The sequence below is a fragment of the Globicephala melas genome, chromosome 1 (assembly GCF_963455315.2).
Source record: "Globicephala melas chromosome 1, mGloMel1.2, whole genome shotgun sequence".
NCBI classification, from domain to species: Eukaryota; Metazoa; Chordata; class Mammalia; order Artiodactyla; family Delphinidae; genus Globicephala; species Globicephala melas.
In genome coordinates, this window is record NC_083314.1 from 106707762 (window position 1) to 106726934 (window position 19173).

The following is a 19173-nucleotide window of genomic DNA, read 5'->3' on the forward strand; positions in this document are numbered from 1 at the left end:
GAGCTTCTGCTGAAAGATCAGCTGTTAAGCTTATGGGGATTCCCTTGTGTATTATTTGTTATTTTACCCTTGCTGCTTTTAATATTTTTCTTTGTATTTAAGTTTTGATAGTTTGATTAGTATGTGTCTTGGTGTGTTTCTCCTTGGATTTATCCTGTATGGGACTCTCTGTGCTTCCTGGACTTGATTGACTATTTCCTTTCCCATATTAGGGAAGTTTTCAACTATAATCTCTTGAAATATTTTCTCAGTCCCTTTCTTTTTCTCTTCTTCTTCTGGGACCCCTATAATTTGAATGTTGGTGCGTTGAACGTTGTCCCAGAGGTCTCTGAGATTGTCCTCAATTCTTTTCATTCTTTTTTCTTTATTCTGCTCTGCGGTAGTTATTTCCACTATCTTATCTTCCAGGTCACTTATCCGTTCTTCTGCCTCAGTTATCTGCTCTTGATTTGTTCTGGAGAATTCTTAATTCCATTTATTGTGTTGTTCATCATTGTTTGTTTGCTGTTTAGTTCTTCTGGGTCCTTGTTAAACGTTTCTTGTATTCTCTCCATTCTGTTTCCAAGATTTTGTATCATCTTTACTATCATTACTCTGAATTCTTTTTCAGGTAGACTGCCTGTTTCCTCTTCATTTGTTTGGTCTGGTCGGTTTTTACCTTGCTCCTTCATCTGCTGTGTATTTCTCTGTCTTCTCATTTTGCTTAACTTGATGTGTTTGGGGTCTCCTTTTCGCAGCCTTCAGGTTTGTAGTTCCCGTTGTTTCTGGTGTCTGCTTCCAATGGATAAGGTTGGTTCAGTGGGTTGTGTAGGCTTCCTGTGGGGGGTCTGGTGCCTGTGCTCTGGTGGATGAGGCTGGATCTTGTCTTTCTGGTGGGCAGGACCGTGTCTGGTGGTGTGGTTTGGAGTGTCTGTGACCTTATTATGATTTTAGGCAGCCTTTCTGCTAATGGGTGAGGTTGTGTTCCTGTTTTGCTAGTTGTTTGGCATGGGGTCTCCAGCACTGGAGCTTGCTGCTCATTGAGTGGAGCTGTGTCTTAGTGTTGAGATGGAGATCTCGGGGAGATCTTTTGCCATTTGATATTACATGGGGCCAGGAGGTCTCTGGTGGACCAGTGTCCTGAACTCGGCTTGGCTCTCCCACCTCAGGGGCTCAGGCCTGACACCCCAGCCAGAGCACCAAAACCCTGTCAGCCACACGGCTCAGAAGAAGAGTGAGAAAAAGAAGGAAAGAAGAAATAAGTAAATAATATAACATAAGTTATTAAAATGGAAAAAATTGTTAAAATAAAAAAATTAAAAATTAAAAAAAGAGAGAAAGAAGAGAACCATACCAAAAAACAAATCCACCAATGATAACAAGCACTAAAATCTATACTAAAAAAACAGAAACAAAAAATGATAGTCAGAACCCTAGGACAAATGGCAAAAGCAAAGCTATACAGACAAAGCCACAGAAAGAAGCATAAACATAACACACTCACAAAAAGTGAAAAAGGAAAAAAAAAATATATATATTTAAAAAAAGTCAGAGAGCAACCAAATCAGTAAACAAATATACCAGTGATAATAAGCTCTAAATACTAAACTAAAATAAACATAAAACCAGAAACAAATTATATTCAGAAAGGAAACTGCAAGCCTACAGTTGCTCCCAAAGTCCACTGTCTTAATTTTGGATGATTCATTGTCTATTCAGGTATTCCACAGATGCAGGGTACATCGAGTTGACTGTGGACATTTAATCCACTGCTCTTGAGGTTGCTGGGAGAAATTTCCCTTTCTCTTCTTTGTTTGCTCAGCTCCTGTGGTTCAGCTTTGGATTTGGCCCCGCCTCTGCGTGTAGGTTGCCTGGTGGCATCTGTTCCCCGCCCAGATAGGACGGGGTTAAAGGAGCAGCTGATTAGGGGGCTCTGGCTCACTCAGGCCCCGGGCGAGGTCGGCGGCAGAGGGCAGCATGACGTAGCAACAGCCTGAGGCACACCGTGGATTCTCCTGGGGAAGTTGTCCCTGGATCATGGGACCCTGGCAGTGGCAGGCTGCACCCGCTCCCAGGAGGGGAGGTGTGGATAGTGACCTGTGCTTGCACACAGGCTTCCTGGTGGCTGCAGCAGACCAAGAAGCAGATGGTCTCATGCCCGTCTCTGGTGTCCACGCTGATATCCACGGCTCGCGCCCGTCTCTGGAGCTTGTTTTGTCAGTGCCCTGGATTCCCTCTCCTTGCGCACCCCGAAACGATGGTCTCTTGCCTCTTAGGCAGGTCCAGAGTTTTTCCCGGACTCCCTCCTGGCTAGCTGTGGTGCGCTAACCTCATTCAGGCTGTCTTCACGCAGCCAACCCCAGTTCTCTCCCTGGGATCTGGCCTCTGAAGCCTGAGCCTCAGCTCCCAGCCCCCACCTGCCCCGGTGGGTGAGCAGACAAGCCTCTCAGGCTGGTGAGTGCTGGTCCGCAGCGATCCTCTGTGCAGGAGTCTCTCCACTTTGTCCTTTGCACCCCTCTTGCTGTGCTCTCCTCCGTGGCTCTGAAGCTTCCCCCTTGCCCACCCCCTGTCTCTGCCAGTGAAGGGGCTTCCTAGTGTGTGGAAACTTTTTCTTTTTCACAGCTCCCTCCCCGAGGTGCAGGTCCCATCCCTAATCTTTTGTCCCTGTTTTTCCTTTTTTCTTTTGCCCTACCCAGGTAGGTGGGGAGTTTCTTGACTTTTGGGAAGTCTGAGGTCTTCTGCCAGCATTCAGTAGGTGTTCTATAGGAGTTGTTCCACATGTAGCTGTAGTTTTGATGTATTGTGGGGAGGAAGGTGATCTCCATGTCTTACTCCTCCGCCATCTTGAAGGCGTCCCCCAACTCAACTATTTAACAAAAAATTTTTGTTTTATTTTTTGGCTGTGCTGTGTGGCATGTAGGATCTCAGTTCACAGACCAGGGATCGAACCCGTGCCCCCTGCATCGGACACATGGAGTCTTATCCTCTGGCCCGCCAGGGAAGTCCCTATTTGTAGACTTTTTGATGATGTAATGTCATCGTGGTTTTGATTTGCATGTCTCTAATAATTAGCAATGCTGAGCATCTTTTCATGTGCCTGTTAGCCATCTGTATGACTTCTTTGGAGAAATGTCTAATCAGATCTGCTCATTTTTTGATTGGGTTGGGTTTTTTGTTTTTTCAGCTTTGAGTTGTATGAAGCTATTTGTGTATTTTGGATATTAACCTCTTGTCGTTCACATCATTTGCAAATACTTTCTCCCATTCCATAGGTGTTCTTTTTGTTTGGTCAGTGGTTTCCTTTGCTGTGCAAAAGCTTCTAAGTTTAATCAAGTTACATTTGTTTATTTTTGCTTTTATTTCTTTTGCCTTAGGAGAGTGCCACAAGAAAATACTGCTACGATTTATGTCAAAGAGTGTTTCTTCTAGGAGTTTTATGGTTTCAGGTCTTATATTTGAGTTTATTTTTGTGTATGGTATGAAGGAATGTTCTAACCTCATTGTTTGACATGTGGCTGTCCAGTTTTCCCGGATCACTGTTGAACAAACTGTCTTTTCTCCATAGTATATTCTTGCCTCCTTTGTCATAGTTTAATTGACCGTAGGTGCGTGGGTTTATTTCTGGGCTCTCTATTCTATTCCATTGGTCTATGTGTCTGTTTTTGTGCCAGTACCGTTCTGTTTTGATTACTGTACACATAGCTTTGTTCTTAAGTCATCAAGGATTCATGAAAAGTAGAGAGTAGTCTCTTTGACCTATTATACTCTTTTTGGTGACAATATGAATATATATGAAATATTCTTTTTATTTTGTAAGGAACTAAGAGGCAGTACATCTAAATAGTTAATAATGTAACAATATAAGGACAATATGACACGTATACCATAGGGTTGGAGGTTAAATTAGGTGATATCATCAAGTATCTGAGTATAAGCACTCAGTAAATATTAACTGGTATTACTTTACTAATGAATATCAAAATATTCAGTAAAGTCGTTCTCAGTATCTTCAGGGGATTGATTCCAGGACCCCTGTGGACCAAAATTCTGGGATACTCATTGGCGCAGTATTTGCATAAAACCTATGCACATCTCTGAATACTTTCAATCATATATAGATTATTTATAATACTTAATAAAATGTAAATTCTGTGTACATAGTTGCTAGTGAGGGGCAAATTCAAGTTTTGCTGTTTGAAACTTTCTGGAATTTTTTTTCCCCTCAATATTTTCTATCCATGGTTTGTTGAATTGGTGGATGTGGGACCACCGTTTACAGAGGACTGACTATATAGAGGAAATGTACCATAGAAATGAAGGGAAAGGTGAGAACACGAAGTTACAAATGCCTTAAAGAATGAATACTGTTTGGAAACAGCATTTCTCAGAATATGTTTTGCAGATAATGGTGAAAAAAGGATTTACGGGCAGTTAAGTTTGGAAAGTACATTCCTCTACCTTCTATAGTTATGTCTCTGAGAAGTTCTATAATAAAAAAAAAAATTCACCTAATCTATAGGACTTCAGCTTTTAGCAGTACGGTTCACTACATAGCTTAGAAAAACTCTTCCTATATAAAGCATCTAGAAATGCAAACATCTTTTTAAACGCAAAATTGTATTTCCAGGAAGGTAAGGGAAATAACCCAGGCAAAAACAGCCAGAAACTGGAAACCAGATGGCCTTCAAACCCACCCATGTATTGTATGAATTATTTATTTACTTTTTTGTATAATCTATAGAAAGCTGGAGTAGCTATATTAATTTCAGACAAAGCAGACTTGAGAAGGAAAATGTTCAGACATTATGTATTGATAAAGGGGTCAAGTCTCCTAACAGACATGGTTTATTAGGCAAAAACTGATAGAACTTCAAGGAGAAATAGATACATTCACTGTTATGGTTGGAGACTTCAGCACCTGTCTTTCAGTAATTTATAGATACAGCAGAGGCAGAAAATCAGTAAGGATATAGCTGAACGGTACCATCAGTCAAGTGTATTTAATGATGTTTATCTGACAACCACTGAATATACATTCTTTTCAGGCTCACATGTAACAGTTTTCAAGATGCACTATATTCTGGGTCATAAAACATACCTGATCATGTGCTCTTAGACCACAATGGAATTAAGTTAGAAATAACAGAAAGTTAGTTGGAAAATCTGAAAATATTTGGAGATTAAACAACACACTTTTAAATAACACATGGATCAAAAAAAAAGTCCAAAGAAAAATTTAAAATATTTTGAAATAAAGGAAAATGGAAAGCAGCAAAAGCAGTGCTTAGAGATTAGTTTAGAGCATGGAATGTATATGTTAGAAAAGAAGAAAGATATAAAATGAGTTTCTAATCTTCCAGCTCAGAGCACCAGAGAAAAAGAGCAATATAAGCCTTAAGCAAGTGGAAGAAAGAAATAAAAATTAGAGCATAAATAAATAAAACCAAAAACAGGAAGACAATAACAGAAAATCAACAAAACTAAAAGCTGGTTCTTTGAAAAGATTGATAAAATTGATAGACCTCTAGCCAGTCTAACAAAGACCAAAGGAGAGAAAGACACAGATTACTAATATAAGGAATGAAAGATGTAAATTTCTTTTTTTCATTTAATTATGATAAAATACACTGTTGACCCTTGAATAACACAGGAATTAAGGGCACCGACCCTCCCACAGTTGAAAATCCATGTATGACTTTACAGCTGGAACTCTGTATTCATGGTTCTGCATCGTCGGATTCAAGCAACCGCAGATCTTGTAGTACTGTAGTACATATTTATTGCAAAAAATCTGTGTATAAGTGGACCCATGCAGTTCAAATCCATGTTGTTCAAGGACCAACTGTACATAACAAAAAATTTACCATTTTAAGCATTTTTTAAAAAATAAATTTATTTTATTTATTTATTTTTGGCTGCGTTGGGTCTTTGTTGCTGCACGCAGGCTTTCTCTCGTTGTGGCAAGCAGGGGCTACTCTTCGTTGTGGTGCGTGGGCTTCTCTTGTGGAGCACCAGCTCTAAGCGCGCGGACTTCAGTATAGTGGCACGCGGGGTCAGTAGTTGTGGCTCACAGGCTCTAGAGCGCAGGCTCAGTAGTTATGGCGCATGGGCTTAGTTGCTCTGCAGCATGTGGGATGTCCCTGGACCAGGGTTCAAACCTGTGACCCCTGCATTGGAAGGCGGATTCTTAACCACTGCGCCACCAGGGAAGTTCCACATTTTAAGCATTTTTAAGTGTACAGTTCAGTGGCATTAAGTACATTCACATTGTTGTACGACTGTCATCACTCCATCTGCAGAGTACCCATTAAACTCCCCACTCCCCACTTCCCTGGCAGCCAATCTACTTTCTGCCTCTATGAATTTGACTACTCTTGGTACCTCATATAAGTGGAATCATAGAATATTTGTCATTTTGTGACTGGCTTATTTCACTTAAAATAATGCCTTAAGGGTTCATTCATGTAGCATATGTCAGAATTTTCTTCCTTTTTAAGGCCAAATAATACTCCATTACACTTAACAATGTGTATATAATACTTTTTTTTTTTGATTTGATTTATTTATTTATTTTTGGCTGCGTTGGGTCTTCATTACTGCATGCGGGCTTTCTTAAGTTGCTGCGAGCTGGGGCTACTCTTCGTGGTGGTGTGCGGGCTTCAGTAGTTGTGGCACGTGGGCTCAGTAGTTGTGGCTCATGGGCTCTAGAGTGCAGGCTCAGTAGTGGCGCATGGGCTTAGTTGCTCCGTGGCATGTGGGATCTTCCTGGTCCAGGGCTCGAACCCGTGTCACCTTCATTGGCAGGCGGATTCTTAACCACTGTGCCACCAGGGAAGTCCCTATAGTACATTTAAAAAATCCATTTATTCATTGATGAGCACTTGAGTTGCTTCTGCCATTTGGATGTTGTGAATAATGCTGCTACGAACTTGGATATACAAATATCCCTGCTTTTAATCCTTTTGTGTACATACCCAGAAGTGGAATTGCTGGGTTATATGGTAATCCCATGTTCAGTTTTTTGAGAAACCATCATATTTGTTTCCACAGCAGCTGCACCTTCTTACCACTTTACATTCCTATCAGCAATGCCAATACTTGTTATTTTACGTTTTTATTTTTTTAATTTTAATTTTTATAGTAGCTGTCCTATTTTTTTCAAATTCCTTTTCCATTTAGGTTAATACAGAGTATTGAGCAGAGTTCCCTGTGCTGTACAGTAAGTCCTTGTTGGTTATCTATTTTAAATATAGCAGTGTGTACATGAATAGATACATGTATATGTAATCATGTGTAAATGAATCACTCTGCTGTACAACTGAAACTAACACGACATTGTTAATCAGCTATACTCCAGTATAAAATAAAAAAACAGCTATCCTAATGTGTGTGAAGTGGTATCTTATTGTGGCTTTGGTTTGCATTCCATAATTAGTGATGTTGAGCATCTTTTCTTATGCCTGTTATGCTTATTGGCCATTTGTATATCTTTGGAGAAATGTCCTTTGCCCATTTTTTATGGGATTGTTTGAGTTGTTGATTTTAGGAGTTCCTTATCTATTCTGAATATATGTGAATATATACATATATATGTGTATATATAGATATACATATCTATATATACACATATACATATATGTATATACTTGGCATGGCCAAAAAAAAAATAGAGTTAATACTAGTTGTTGTGAAAAGTCCTAAAAAAAATATGCTAAATTGTTGAATCAGCCTTGATTTTTTTTTTTTTCTTTTTTTTTTTGGCCACACCACACGGCATGTGAGATCTTAGTTCTCCGACCAGGGATCGAACCCATGCCCCCTGAATTGGCAGCGTGGAGTCTTAACCTCTGGACCGCCAGGGAAGTCCCAGCCTTGATACTATAAAACAAAGTAACTGCAAAATGATAGAAAAAAAAAAAAGAGTCTAGTTATCTGAATTGTATCAATTTTTTCTTTGTTTCATAAAATCAACTGAAGTTAGTGTGTTTGAAGGCATTTTTGGAAAGTAAGGTTTGTTACACAGTAAAATCCTGACCAACTTACTGGAACCTCCAGCCTTCAGGAATCAGACTGAATCAAGATGTCTCAAGAATAAAGGTCATAGTGATAGAAATGGGATTATTTTGCAGCTCCTAATTCTCTAAGATGGTCCTCAACCTTCTGTAATCTGGTTTCTGCTTCCTTCACTGTGGAATGGATTAATTGAGGTCATTAGTGACTACATCTCTTGCCAACTTTTGGTCTAATACACTCTTGTTTTTTTTCTTTTTTTAACCATTGAATTGTACACTTTATTTTGTTGTTGTTGTTTTAACATTTATTTATTTATTTATTTTGGGTGGCACCGGGTCTTAGTTGAGGCATTGCAGGATCTTCGTTGCAGCATGCGGGCTCGTAGTTGCAGCACACATGTTTCTTAGTTGCAGCATGCTGACTCTTAATTGTGGCATGCTACCTCTCAGCTGGGGTATGCATGCGGGATCTAGTTCCCCGACCAGGGATCAAACCCGGGTCCCCTGCACTGGGAGTGTGGTGTCTTACCCACTGGACCACTGGAGAAATCACGGGTCTTATTCACTCTTGACAGTGGTTAAGAGCAGAGAATCTCAAACCAGACTGTCTACGTTCCACTCTTAATAGCTTTCTAATATAAAAGTTGTGTTACCTCTCTGGGTCATCATTTAAAAAGTGTCATCACTTTTACAATGGGGAAAGTAGTGATACCTGCTTTAGAGTATTTTAGATTTTGGATCTAAAATTGGAATCTTTAAAAACAGTCCTTTTGGGGAGTTAAGAGCATCTTTGTAAGTTCTAATAAAATATAAAGTGATAAAGGAACCATGATTGTTTCTCATGGGAGATCCTATTCAAATATTATAGCAATATCTAAGGCTTTTACTAAACTTATTTAATTTATTTTATTAGTATTTTATTTTTTAAGAGCAGTTTTTGGTTCACAGCAAAATTGAGTGGAAAGCACAGAGATTTCCCATCTACCCCTTACCCCTACACATGCAGACCCATCCCCCATTATCAGCATTCACTACCAGGGTGGTACCTGTGTTACAATTGATGAGACTATGTTGACACATCATAATCATCCAGTCCATAGTTTATATTATAGTTCACGCTTGATGGTTTACATTCTGTGGGCTTGGACAAATGTATAATGACATGTATCTACCATTTTTGTATCATTCAGAGCATTTTCACTACCCTAAAAATCCTCTGTGTTCTGCTTGTTTGTCCCTTCCCTCGCCCAAATCCTGATCTTTTTACTGTCTCCATAATTTTGCCTTTTCCAGAATGTCATATAGTTGGAATTATACATTATGTAGATTTTTCAGATTGACTAAGCTCTTTTAAAATTGAGATATAATTCACATACCATAAAATTCACTCGTTTCAAGTGTACAGTTCAGTGGCATTTAGTATATTCACAGGTTTGTATAACTGTCACTGCAGTCCAATCCCAGAGCATTTTCATCACTCTAGGAAGAAACTCTGTACCCATTAGCAATCATTCCCCATCCCCCCTCCTACAGTCCCTCCAAGCCACCCAACTACTTTCTGTCTCTGGATTTGCCTATTCTGGACATTTTATGTAAATGGAATCATACGATGTATGGCCTTTTGTGTCAGATTACTAAGCATTTTTAATGATGGTTTTAATCTTTCCAAAGTATGTTCATGTTTAAAAATAAATGCATAACACCTCTATGAGGTAGACAGGAACTTTGTGACAACCTTTGTGACATAATTGCATTGTCAGATTTATTGTGTCCTCGTGACCTCAGTTTACCATAGGATGAGGGAAAGAGGTTTAGAGGTGGCAGGTTAGAGATTTGGAAAAGTAGAGTTAAAGGAAAAATAGGACATGATGATACATGAAAAATAACTCATCCTGTGGGATTTCTAGAACCATGAGAATTAAACTTTATTAAAGTGCAACTGCAATTAAATACTTCAGTTATATTTAAGAATTTTAAATTGTAAAGATGGGTTGTTGAGCCTTCAGTAGTTATAGACTGAATCTCATTTCATCAAGGTTGAAAGGATGTCAGGATTGTGCTCCGGGTTATTCCAAATTTTTTAAATGGAAGCCTGTTGCTACAGTGTGCAGAAAGGGTATGATAAATTTATTTTTAAAAACAAATTAAAGCGAATAATAGGTGTCTTTTGCTTTGCTACAGTTAGCTTGAGTAGAGAACTTTTATATAATGGAAACGTAAAGCATTAATTCTTTCTTTAAAAATTTTTTTCTGTATTTATTTCCATATACTTCAATTTTAAGATTGAAGTATAGTTGATTCATAGTGTTTCCGGTGTATAAATCAAAGTGATCCTTTGATTCTTTTTTTTTTCCAGATTCTTTTCCCTTATAGATTATTACAAGATCCTGAATATCGTTCCCTGTGCTATATATACAGTAGGTCCTTGTTGTAAGCATTAATTTTTGAAAGTTGTGAGTATATTTGAAATTTGTCGTCAGTGTTAGTAAAGGGTAACATTTTTCTGTAAATTTTATGTGTTAGGTTTTCTGTTTTACAATATAGTGTGCTTGTGGGATGCAAATTAGTGCCATCTTCACAATTGAATTTGTAGTTGTAACTGAGTAGAGAAAATCAGTAGGATAACAAACTACAACAGGCTGTCTTGTTGTCTGCCGTGGCTCTTACCATTTCCTGGTACAAAGGAAGTTCTGGCTAAATTATTTGGTTACTATCTGGCCTTTTGCCTTAATGAACTGTGCTGCTGGTCTATTCATTGGCGAGGACTTTTTTTTTTGGCCTGGAAGCCTAAATGATCGTCCCCATACTTCTTTTCCTTGGTTCCCCTACTTCATCCTGCTTGTCTTTCTTGGGGGTTCTTCCCTCAACAGTAAGAGCTCCCTGATCCCTTCTATAACGCCATTCCAAGGGAAGTAAGTTCTAAAATGAAAAAGTTACTGAAAATGAAAAGAAAATGAGAGGTATCTTTAAGTTAATGAAACTCTTGCCCCTATTCACTTGTAATCAAATCTTTGTCTCAGAAGTTCCAGCCTCACGTTGAGTGGCATAACTATGACCTTAGAATCCCTTTTCCCTACATTGAATTTTTCTGCTGCTGGGTGAGGTGGAGGAAGTGGGGACATGTATGTGTTGATGAAGTGAGAAGGAAAGACTTGGACAACCCATGAGGGGAGAGTAGTATCTGCTAAGATAGTCTAGGTGGCATTTTTATTTGTGTATATAAGTTGGTGTTTAATTTTTGTGTGTATAAGTTGCTGTATGTAACCAAGGTTAGCTGAGAATATGTCTATCTAGAAAACAACTTTATAGTGCTTTAGTCATTTTCTGTTGCATAAAATTTAAGATCTTCTCAAAGCACGTAAAAGCACTTCATAGTTTTTGTCTAAGAACTTCACAATCAAGAAGCTCTTTTTCTTTTTCTGACTTACCTTCACTCTGGGGCGAAGTGAGAGTAGCATCGACATATATACACTACCAAATATAAAATAGCTAGCTAGTGGGAAGCAGCCACATAGCACAGGGAGATCAGCTTGGTGCTTTGTGACGACCTAGAGGGGTGGGATAGGGAGGCTCAAGAGGGAGGGGATATGGGGTATATGTATGCATATGGCTGATTCACTTTGTTGTACAACAGAAACTAACACAGTATTGTGAAGCAGCTGTACTCCTATAAAGATCTGTTAAAAAAAAAAAAAAGAAGCTCTTTTTGTGATAGTTTCAAAAAAGTATAATCCCTTAAAAAAACTACTGTACCTTATTTTGTAAACTCAAATTAAGAATGTTTAGTTTTATATGTATATTCAAATATGGTTATTGTTCACATTGTTTTTCATTACTGAAGTGATAATGCCTGTTTGAATATTATGTATATTTTGTGTTTCAAATGAATTCGCTGTAGGCATATCTGCTTAGGACTTTGGCATGATTTATGAAGAATATATAGACGTTTGTATAGTTCATTGAATCTTAGAGATGGGAGGGATTTGAAAGGCTTTTTTAGTCCTGGTTGCCCATCTAAAACAGAAACTCATCTTCAACCAACTCTTGACTTTTGACTCTTATATTATTAATTTTTTTAACATTTTTTTTCATATTCTTTTCCATTATGGTTTATCTCAGGATATTAAATATAGTTCCCTGTGCTATACAGTAAGACCTTGTTGTTTATCCATTCTATATATACCAGTTTGCATCTGCTAATCCCAAACTCCCACTCCACTTCACCCCTCCCCTAACCCTGTCCCTCTTGGCAACCACCAGTCTATTCTCTGTGTTCTTGAGTCTGTTTCATAGATATGTTCATTTGTGTCATATTTTAGATTCCACATATAAGTGATATCATATGGTATTTGTTATTCTCTTTCTGACTTCACTTAATATGATAATCTGTAGCTGCATCCATGTTGCTGCAAATGGCATTATTTCATTCTTTTTATGGCTGAGTAGTATTCCATTGTATATATGTACCACATCTTCTTTATCCATTCATCTGTCAGGGGACATTTAGGTTTCCATGTTGACTCTTATAATGAATTTTTTAAAAAAATTTTTATTGGAGTATGGTTGCTTTACAATGTTGTGTTATGGATTCTTAATTGTAGCCATTGGTAGGAAATGTCTACTGTTTCTAGGCATCCCATTCTACTTCTGACTAGTTCTAACTATTTGAAAATTGTACCTGAAACTCTCTTACTCTGTGAAATCAATCATTTATCATAATTTTGTTCTTCTAGCGCTAAATCCTCTTTAATAAAAATACTAAATAAAAATAAAATAAAAATAAAAATAATAGTGGTTTAAAGATACATCATGAGTCTCATTTCATCTTATTTATACTAAGCCCAGTTTTTGTTGAATTGTTGGTCATATAGGATTTCCCTGTCCTCATCACCTAATGGACATGTTTTAGTTCCTCGGCTTTCAAATGTTTTTGACTGTAACCCAAATAAAGAATATATTTCATATCCCAACTCAACATACATGTAGTATGTAGTTTTAATACATATATGCAACTGAGACAGAAATTTTATAAGACAACATACCTTTACATTGACACTTTCTGCTCTTTTTCATTTTTTAAGAACGGTGGTGTTACCTATTAAATTGATTTTATCACTCCCTGATGGATTTTAGCCTGTAGTTTGGAAAACATTGTTCTAATTTGTTCATGTCGCAGAACTGAAATAAGGAGTTTCCAAAAGCTGTATGTTAGGACAATCATTGCTAAAACAGGTTTTACCTTTATTAACTCAAAGAAAATATTCTGATGGTGGTTATAAAGTAAAACTAAACAGGATTATCAACTTCTTGGTAATGCATACAATACAATTGACGTATGCAACTATTATTTTTATCCTTAGGTGGCGACAGACAAGGTTGCAGAAAAGTTGAGTTCTACTCTCTCATGGGTGAAGAACACAGTGTCACATACAGTCAGTCAGATGGCCAGTCAGGTGGCAAGTCCATCTGCTTCATTACACACTACATCCTCGTCTACCACACTGTCAACGCCAGCCCTTTCACCATCTTCCCCATCACAGTTGAGTCCAGACGACTTAGAACTCCTGGCTAAACTGGAGGAACAAAATAGGTAAGTGAGGTTGCTTGGGTTTTCTTTCTTTTAATTATCATACAAAGTCAACCATTCATATATGTATATATGCCATAATCAAAATTTTAAATATTTGTTCAAATTAAGAATGTTTAGGGGAGTTCCCTGGTGGCCTAGTGGTTAGGATTCTGGGCTTTCACTGCTGTGGCCCGGGTTCTAGTCCTGGTCAGGGAATGAGGTGCCGCAAGCTGTGTGGCGTGGCCAAAGAAAAAAGAATGTTTAGTTTTTGGCTCCTTGTTTATCAAAGCTACTTAACAAAAGTATTCAAGTCTTTTTTGGAGGAGTTGGTCTTAAAACTAAAGTTGGACTAAAATTTTCTTCTGCCTTGGATAGCTGTAGAGATTTGTTTTCTTAATATAGCAAATTATCTAAATTTTTCCTGAATTTTAGAAAAGGTTTTTAAGGCAAATAAAACTACCATTTTTGTTTTTTAAACTCTCTAAATAGTCTCCTTTGGTTAAGCTGTAGAATTATTTAATTTAGGATGGATATCTGATTTGTGATTTAGAGTGGGAAATCTCTTCATAAATTTATTCATGGAAGGCAAAGTATTCTTTTCTTTTAATGGTGTGATATAGAATACTTGTTTACTCTGTTATTAATGTGTACTGTGGACTCTGGGTACCCCTTCACTAATATTACTATCAGAAGTTCTCTAGGGCATCAGCTATTAAAGAGTTATTGGAAGAGCGTCCTTTTATGTTCAGTCAAGATATATACCACCACTGGCTTTAAGGGTAATAAGAGAGATAATTTCTAACAGCTCTTTTGATATACAATGTACATAATAAAGTACACATACTTAAGGTATACAATTTGATAAGTTTTGACATATGTATATATCTGTGAAATTATCAACCAAATCAGGAAAATGAACATATCTGTTATCTGCCTTTCTATCCCCAGATAGCCGTTGATTTGCCTTTTGTCACTGTAGATTAGTTTGCATTTTCTACAGTTTTATAGAAATAGAATCATACAGTATGTACTCTTTTTTAATGGGTTATTTCACTAGCATAATATTTATGTTGTAGCACATATGAATACTTCATTCCTTTTTTTGCTTAGTAGTATTCCATTGTATGGATATATCACAGTTTACCTACTCACCTGTTGTGAAATGCTATAAACATTTGTGTACAAACCTTTGTATAGATTTATGCTCTCATTTCTCCTGGGTAGATACCTAGGAATGGAATGGCTGGTTTATATGGTAGGTGTACATTTAATTGTCGAACTGTTTTCCAAAGGGCCTATAGTTTTCCACATTCTCATCATCAGTGTATGAACATTTCAGTTCTTCTACATCCTTACCAATGCTTGGTACAGTCTTTTAATTTTAGCCATTCTAATAGGTATTTGTATCTTGTGGTTTTAATTTTCATTTCCCTAATGGTGTTGAGCATCTTTTTATGTGCTTATTTGCCATTGATATGTCATCTTTGATTAAATGTCTGTCTGAAATTTTTGCCCATTTAAAAAAATTAGGTTGTTTGCTTTCTTATTATTGTGTTTTAAGAGTTCTTTATATATTTCAGGTGCAAGTCCTTTATCCATATATATGTTTTTCAAATTTTTTTTGCAGTCTGTGGCTTATGCTCTTAGCATTATCTTTTGAAGAGCAAAAGTTTTAAATTGTAATTAAGTCCAATTTGAAGTTGTTCCTTTATGGACTTTGCTTTTGATGGCTCAAGGTCACACAGGTAGACTCCTGTGTTAGAGAAGGTTTATATTTTTAAGTTTCAGATTTACTGTCGTACATTTGAGTTAATTTATTTGTATGAAACAGAGCATAGATCAAAGTTCAGTTTTTGAATATGCATGTTTAATTGTTTTTGTATTTGTTGAAAAGACTGTCCTTTCTCCACTTAATTACTTTTGCACTTTTGTCAAAAGTCAGTTGTGTGTATACGTTATGTGCTTATTTCTGGATTCTTTTTCTGTTCCACTGATCTATTTGTCTACTTTAATGTTAATATGACACTGTCTTGATTATTGTAGCTTTCTAATAGGTCTTGAAATCAGATAGTGTTAATCCTCCATCTTTGTTCTTTTGACGATTTTTGCTGTTTATCATACCCTTGTGAATTTTACATGAAGTAATTTGTACAAAAATGCTTGCTGAGATTTTAATCAGAATGCTGTTGAATTCCTAACAGTATTGCCTTCCACCCATGAACACAATATATTTCTCATTTACTTATTACTTGTGCATGCTATTGTTTTTGTAAATTTAATTTTTGATTGTTCATTGCTACCATATAGAAATACAATCATTTTTCTTTTGTCATTCGTGTATCCTGCTGCCTTGATAAATTCACTTGTTCTGGTAGGTTTTGTTGTTTCTTTAGATTCCATTAGATTTTCTACATAGATGAGCATGTGGTCTGTGAATAAAAAGCATGTTTGTGTCTTCCTTTACAATATGGATGCCTTTTATATCTTTTTCTTGCCTTATTGCAATTGACTAGTACCTCCAGTACAAATTTGAGTGTAAGCGATGAACAGATAGCCTTGTTTTCCTGATCTTAAGGGGAAAGCATTAAATATGAAGTTAATTGTAGGTTTCTGTAGATGACTTTTATCAAATTGAAGAAGTTCCTTTTTATTTCTCATTTGCTGAGAGTTTATAAGAAACAGAAGTTGGATTTTGTCATATGCTTTTCCTGAATCTTTTGAAATGATTACATTGTTTTCCTCTTTTAGTTTAATATGGCAAATTACATTGATTTTTAAATGCTAAACCAACTTTGCATTCCTAGGATAAACCCCACTTAGTCATTATATACTGTCTTTATAAAGTATTGTTTACTGTCTTTATAAAATATTGTTGGATATGATGTGTTAAAATTCTGTGTGGAATTTTTGCATCTATTTTCAGGAGGGAAATTGGTCTGTAGTTGTCTTCCGACATCTTTGACCTTTATCTGTAATGTCTTGTGTCCTTGTAATGTCTTTGTGATCTTTCCTCTTTTCTAATATACGTGTTTAGTGCTGTACGTTTCTCCTAAAGCTCTGCTTTAGCAACATCCCTTTAAATTTTATGGTCCTGAGTGTGGTCTGTTTTGATAAATATTTTATGTGCACTTGAGAAGATTGTGTATTTAGCTGTTGTTTGGTGGCGTATTCTATAAATGTTAATTGATTCAAATTGATTGATAGTGTTGTTCAAGTCTACTGTATCTTTGCTGGTTTTATGTTTACTTGTTGTATCAGATATTGATGTCAGATGTTGAGAGAAGAGTATTGAAACCTCCAACTATAATTGTGGATTTATTTCTGTTTAAATTTTATCAGTCTTTGTTTCATGTAACTTGAAGTTTTATTATTGTGTATATAAACGTTCAGAATTGTTATGTCCTGTTGTGAAATGCACTCATTATCCCTAGTAATATTGTTTGCTTAGAAATCTACTTTATCTCATCTAGTCACTGTAGCTTTCTTTTGAATAATGTTAAAATTTTATATATTTTTCCATTCTTTTATTCTATTTTTTTCTTTATCTTTAAAGTTTGTCAGTTAGCATATAGTGGCTCTTGCTTTTTAAAATACAATCTGACAATCTTTGCCTTTTAATTACAGTAATTAGATCACTTTTTAAAAAAATTATGACAAAATTTTATTTCTTGCTCACGTTAACGTTCATCCGAAACTGCAGGCTGAGTACATTTTTGCTGCGCACTTCATTTCTGGAACAGTGACCAGCCCCTATGCAGGATAAACCAGACTCATGGCAAATAGTGGAAATATATCTTAAAACATCTGCTAGAGAGTGATACACATAACTTCAACTCACATTTTATTGGCCAAAGCAGATCACATACTCACACTCCTTATAGAGTGAAGTGAGGATTAGAATCTTCTTGCTGGATCTTAGAAAATACATGCTTATTATTATTTCAGCACCTTTTCCAGTATTTTTATTGTATTGTTATTGTGCTCTTAATTATTCACATACCATAAAATCCATCCCTTTAAAGTGTACAATTTAGTGGTATTTTTAGTACACTCACAGAGTTGTGCAAACATTACCACTATCCAATTTCAGAACGTTTTTATGACTCCCAAAAGAAACTTTGTACCCATTAGTCTCCCCTTTCCTCCCTCCTTCCAGCTGCTGGTAACCACTAATCTACTTTCTGTCTCCATGGATTTGCCTATTCTGGACATTTCATTGGTAGTCTTTTGTGACTAGCTTCTTTTACTTAACATAGTATTTTCTAGGTTTTGAGGAAAATAGATCATTTACATTTAATGTAATTCTTGATATGGTTATGTTTATATTTGTCATCTTGTTTTACTGTTCTTTATCTTTTAATTTTTCGGCCTTTTGACTGAATGAAATGTTCTTTATGATTCTGTTTTATCTTTTGTTGATTTATTGGCTATAACTGTTTTTTTTAATTTTTATTTTTTTAACATCTTTATTGGGGTATAATTGCTTTACAACGGTGTGTTAGTTTCTGCTTTATAACAAAGTGAATCAGTTATACATATACATATGTTCCCATATCTCTTCCCTCTTGTGGTTCATAGTATATATCCTTAACTAACTTAGCACGGTATGCCTTCAAGAGATCTCATACCATTTCACACGTAGTGTAAGAACTTAGAATAGTACATTTCCATTTCTCCTCTCCAATCCTTTGTGCTAGTTTTATCATGCATTTTGCTTTTGTATATGTTATAAACCCCATACTACATTATTATTTTTGCTTCAGTAGTCAATTATCTTTTAAATGAGATTGAAATAATAAGAAAAAATCTTATATTTGCCTACATAGCTTCCATTTCTGGTGCTCTTTGGTTCTTTTTTTTTTTTTGTGGTACGCGGGCCTCTCACTGCTGTGGCCTCTCCCGTTGCGGAGCACAGGCTCCGGACGTGCAGGCTCAGTGGCCATGGCTCACAGGCCCAGCCACTCCGCGGCATGTGGGATCTTCCCAGACCGGGGCACGAACCCGCGTCCCCTGCATCGGCAGGCGGACTCTCAACCACTGCACCACCAGGGAAGCCCTCTTTGGTTCTTTTTTAGCTCCAGATTTCCAACTGATAGAATTTTCCTTCTGTCTGGAGGACTTGCTTTTATATTTCATGTAGTGTGGGTTACTCCTGTATGTCTGAGTCTTCATTTTGCCTTTGATTTTTAAAAATATTTTTTCTGAGTATCGGACTCTAGGTTGACAGGGCTTTTTGTTTGTTTGTTTTTTGTTTGTTTTCCTTCAGTACTGTAATGTGTCATTGACTTCACTCTTGTATTGTTTACATCAGGAAATCTGATGCAATCCTTATCTTTGTTCCCGTGTATATAATGTGCCATTTTTCCTCTCTGTCTCCTTTTAGAGTTTTTCTTTATCCCCGGTTTTGTTAATTAATTAATTAATGTATTTATTTTTGGCTGCGTTGGGTCTTCATTGCTGCGCACAGGCTTTCTCTAGTTGTGGTGAGCGGGGGCTACTCTTTGTTGCGGTGCATGGGCTTCTCACTGCGGTGGCTTCTCTTGTTGTGGAGCATGGGCTCTAGGCTCCTGGGCTTCAGTAGTTGCGGCATGCAGTCTCAGTAGTTGTGGGTTG

General features: G+C 36.8%; 1 protein-coding gene across 7 annotated transcripts in view; it reads left to right on the forward strand.

Moving 5' to 3' along the window:
• The window catches only part of EVI5 (ecotropic viral integration site 5), a 208068-nt gene that overhangs the window by 39474 nt on the left and 149421 nt on the right, over nt 1–19173 (forward strand). For all 7 annotated transcript variants that reach the window (XM_030868666.3, XM_030868669.3, XM_060302758.2 and 4 more), the window contains exon 2: nt 13352–13581. In XM_030868666.3, the coding sequence (XP_030724526.1) occupies nt 13433–13581 (149 nt within the window). In that variant the 5' untranslated portion in view covers nt 13352–13432. The remainder of the gene's footprint in view (nt 1–13351; nt 13582–19173) is intronic.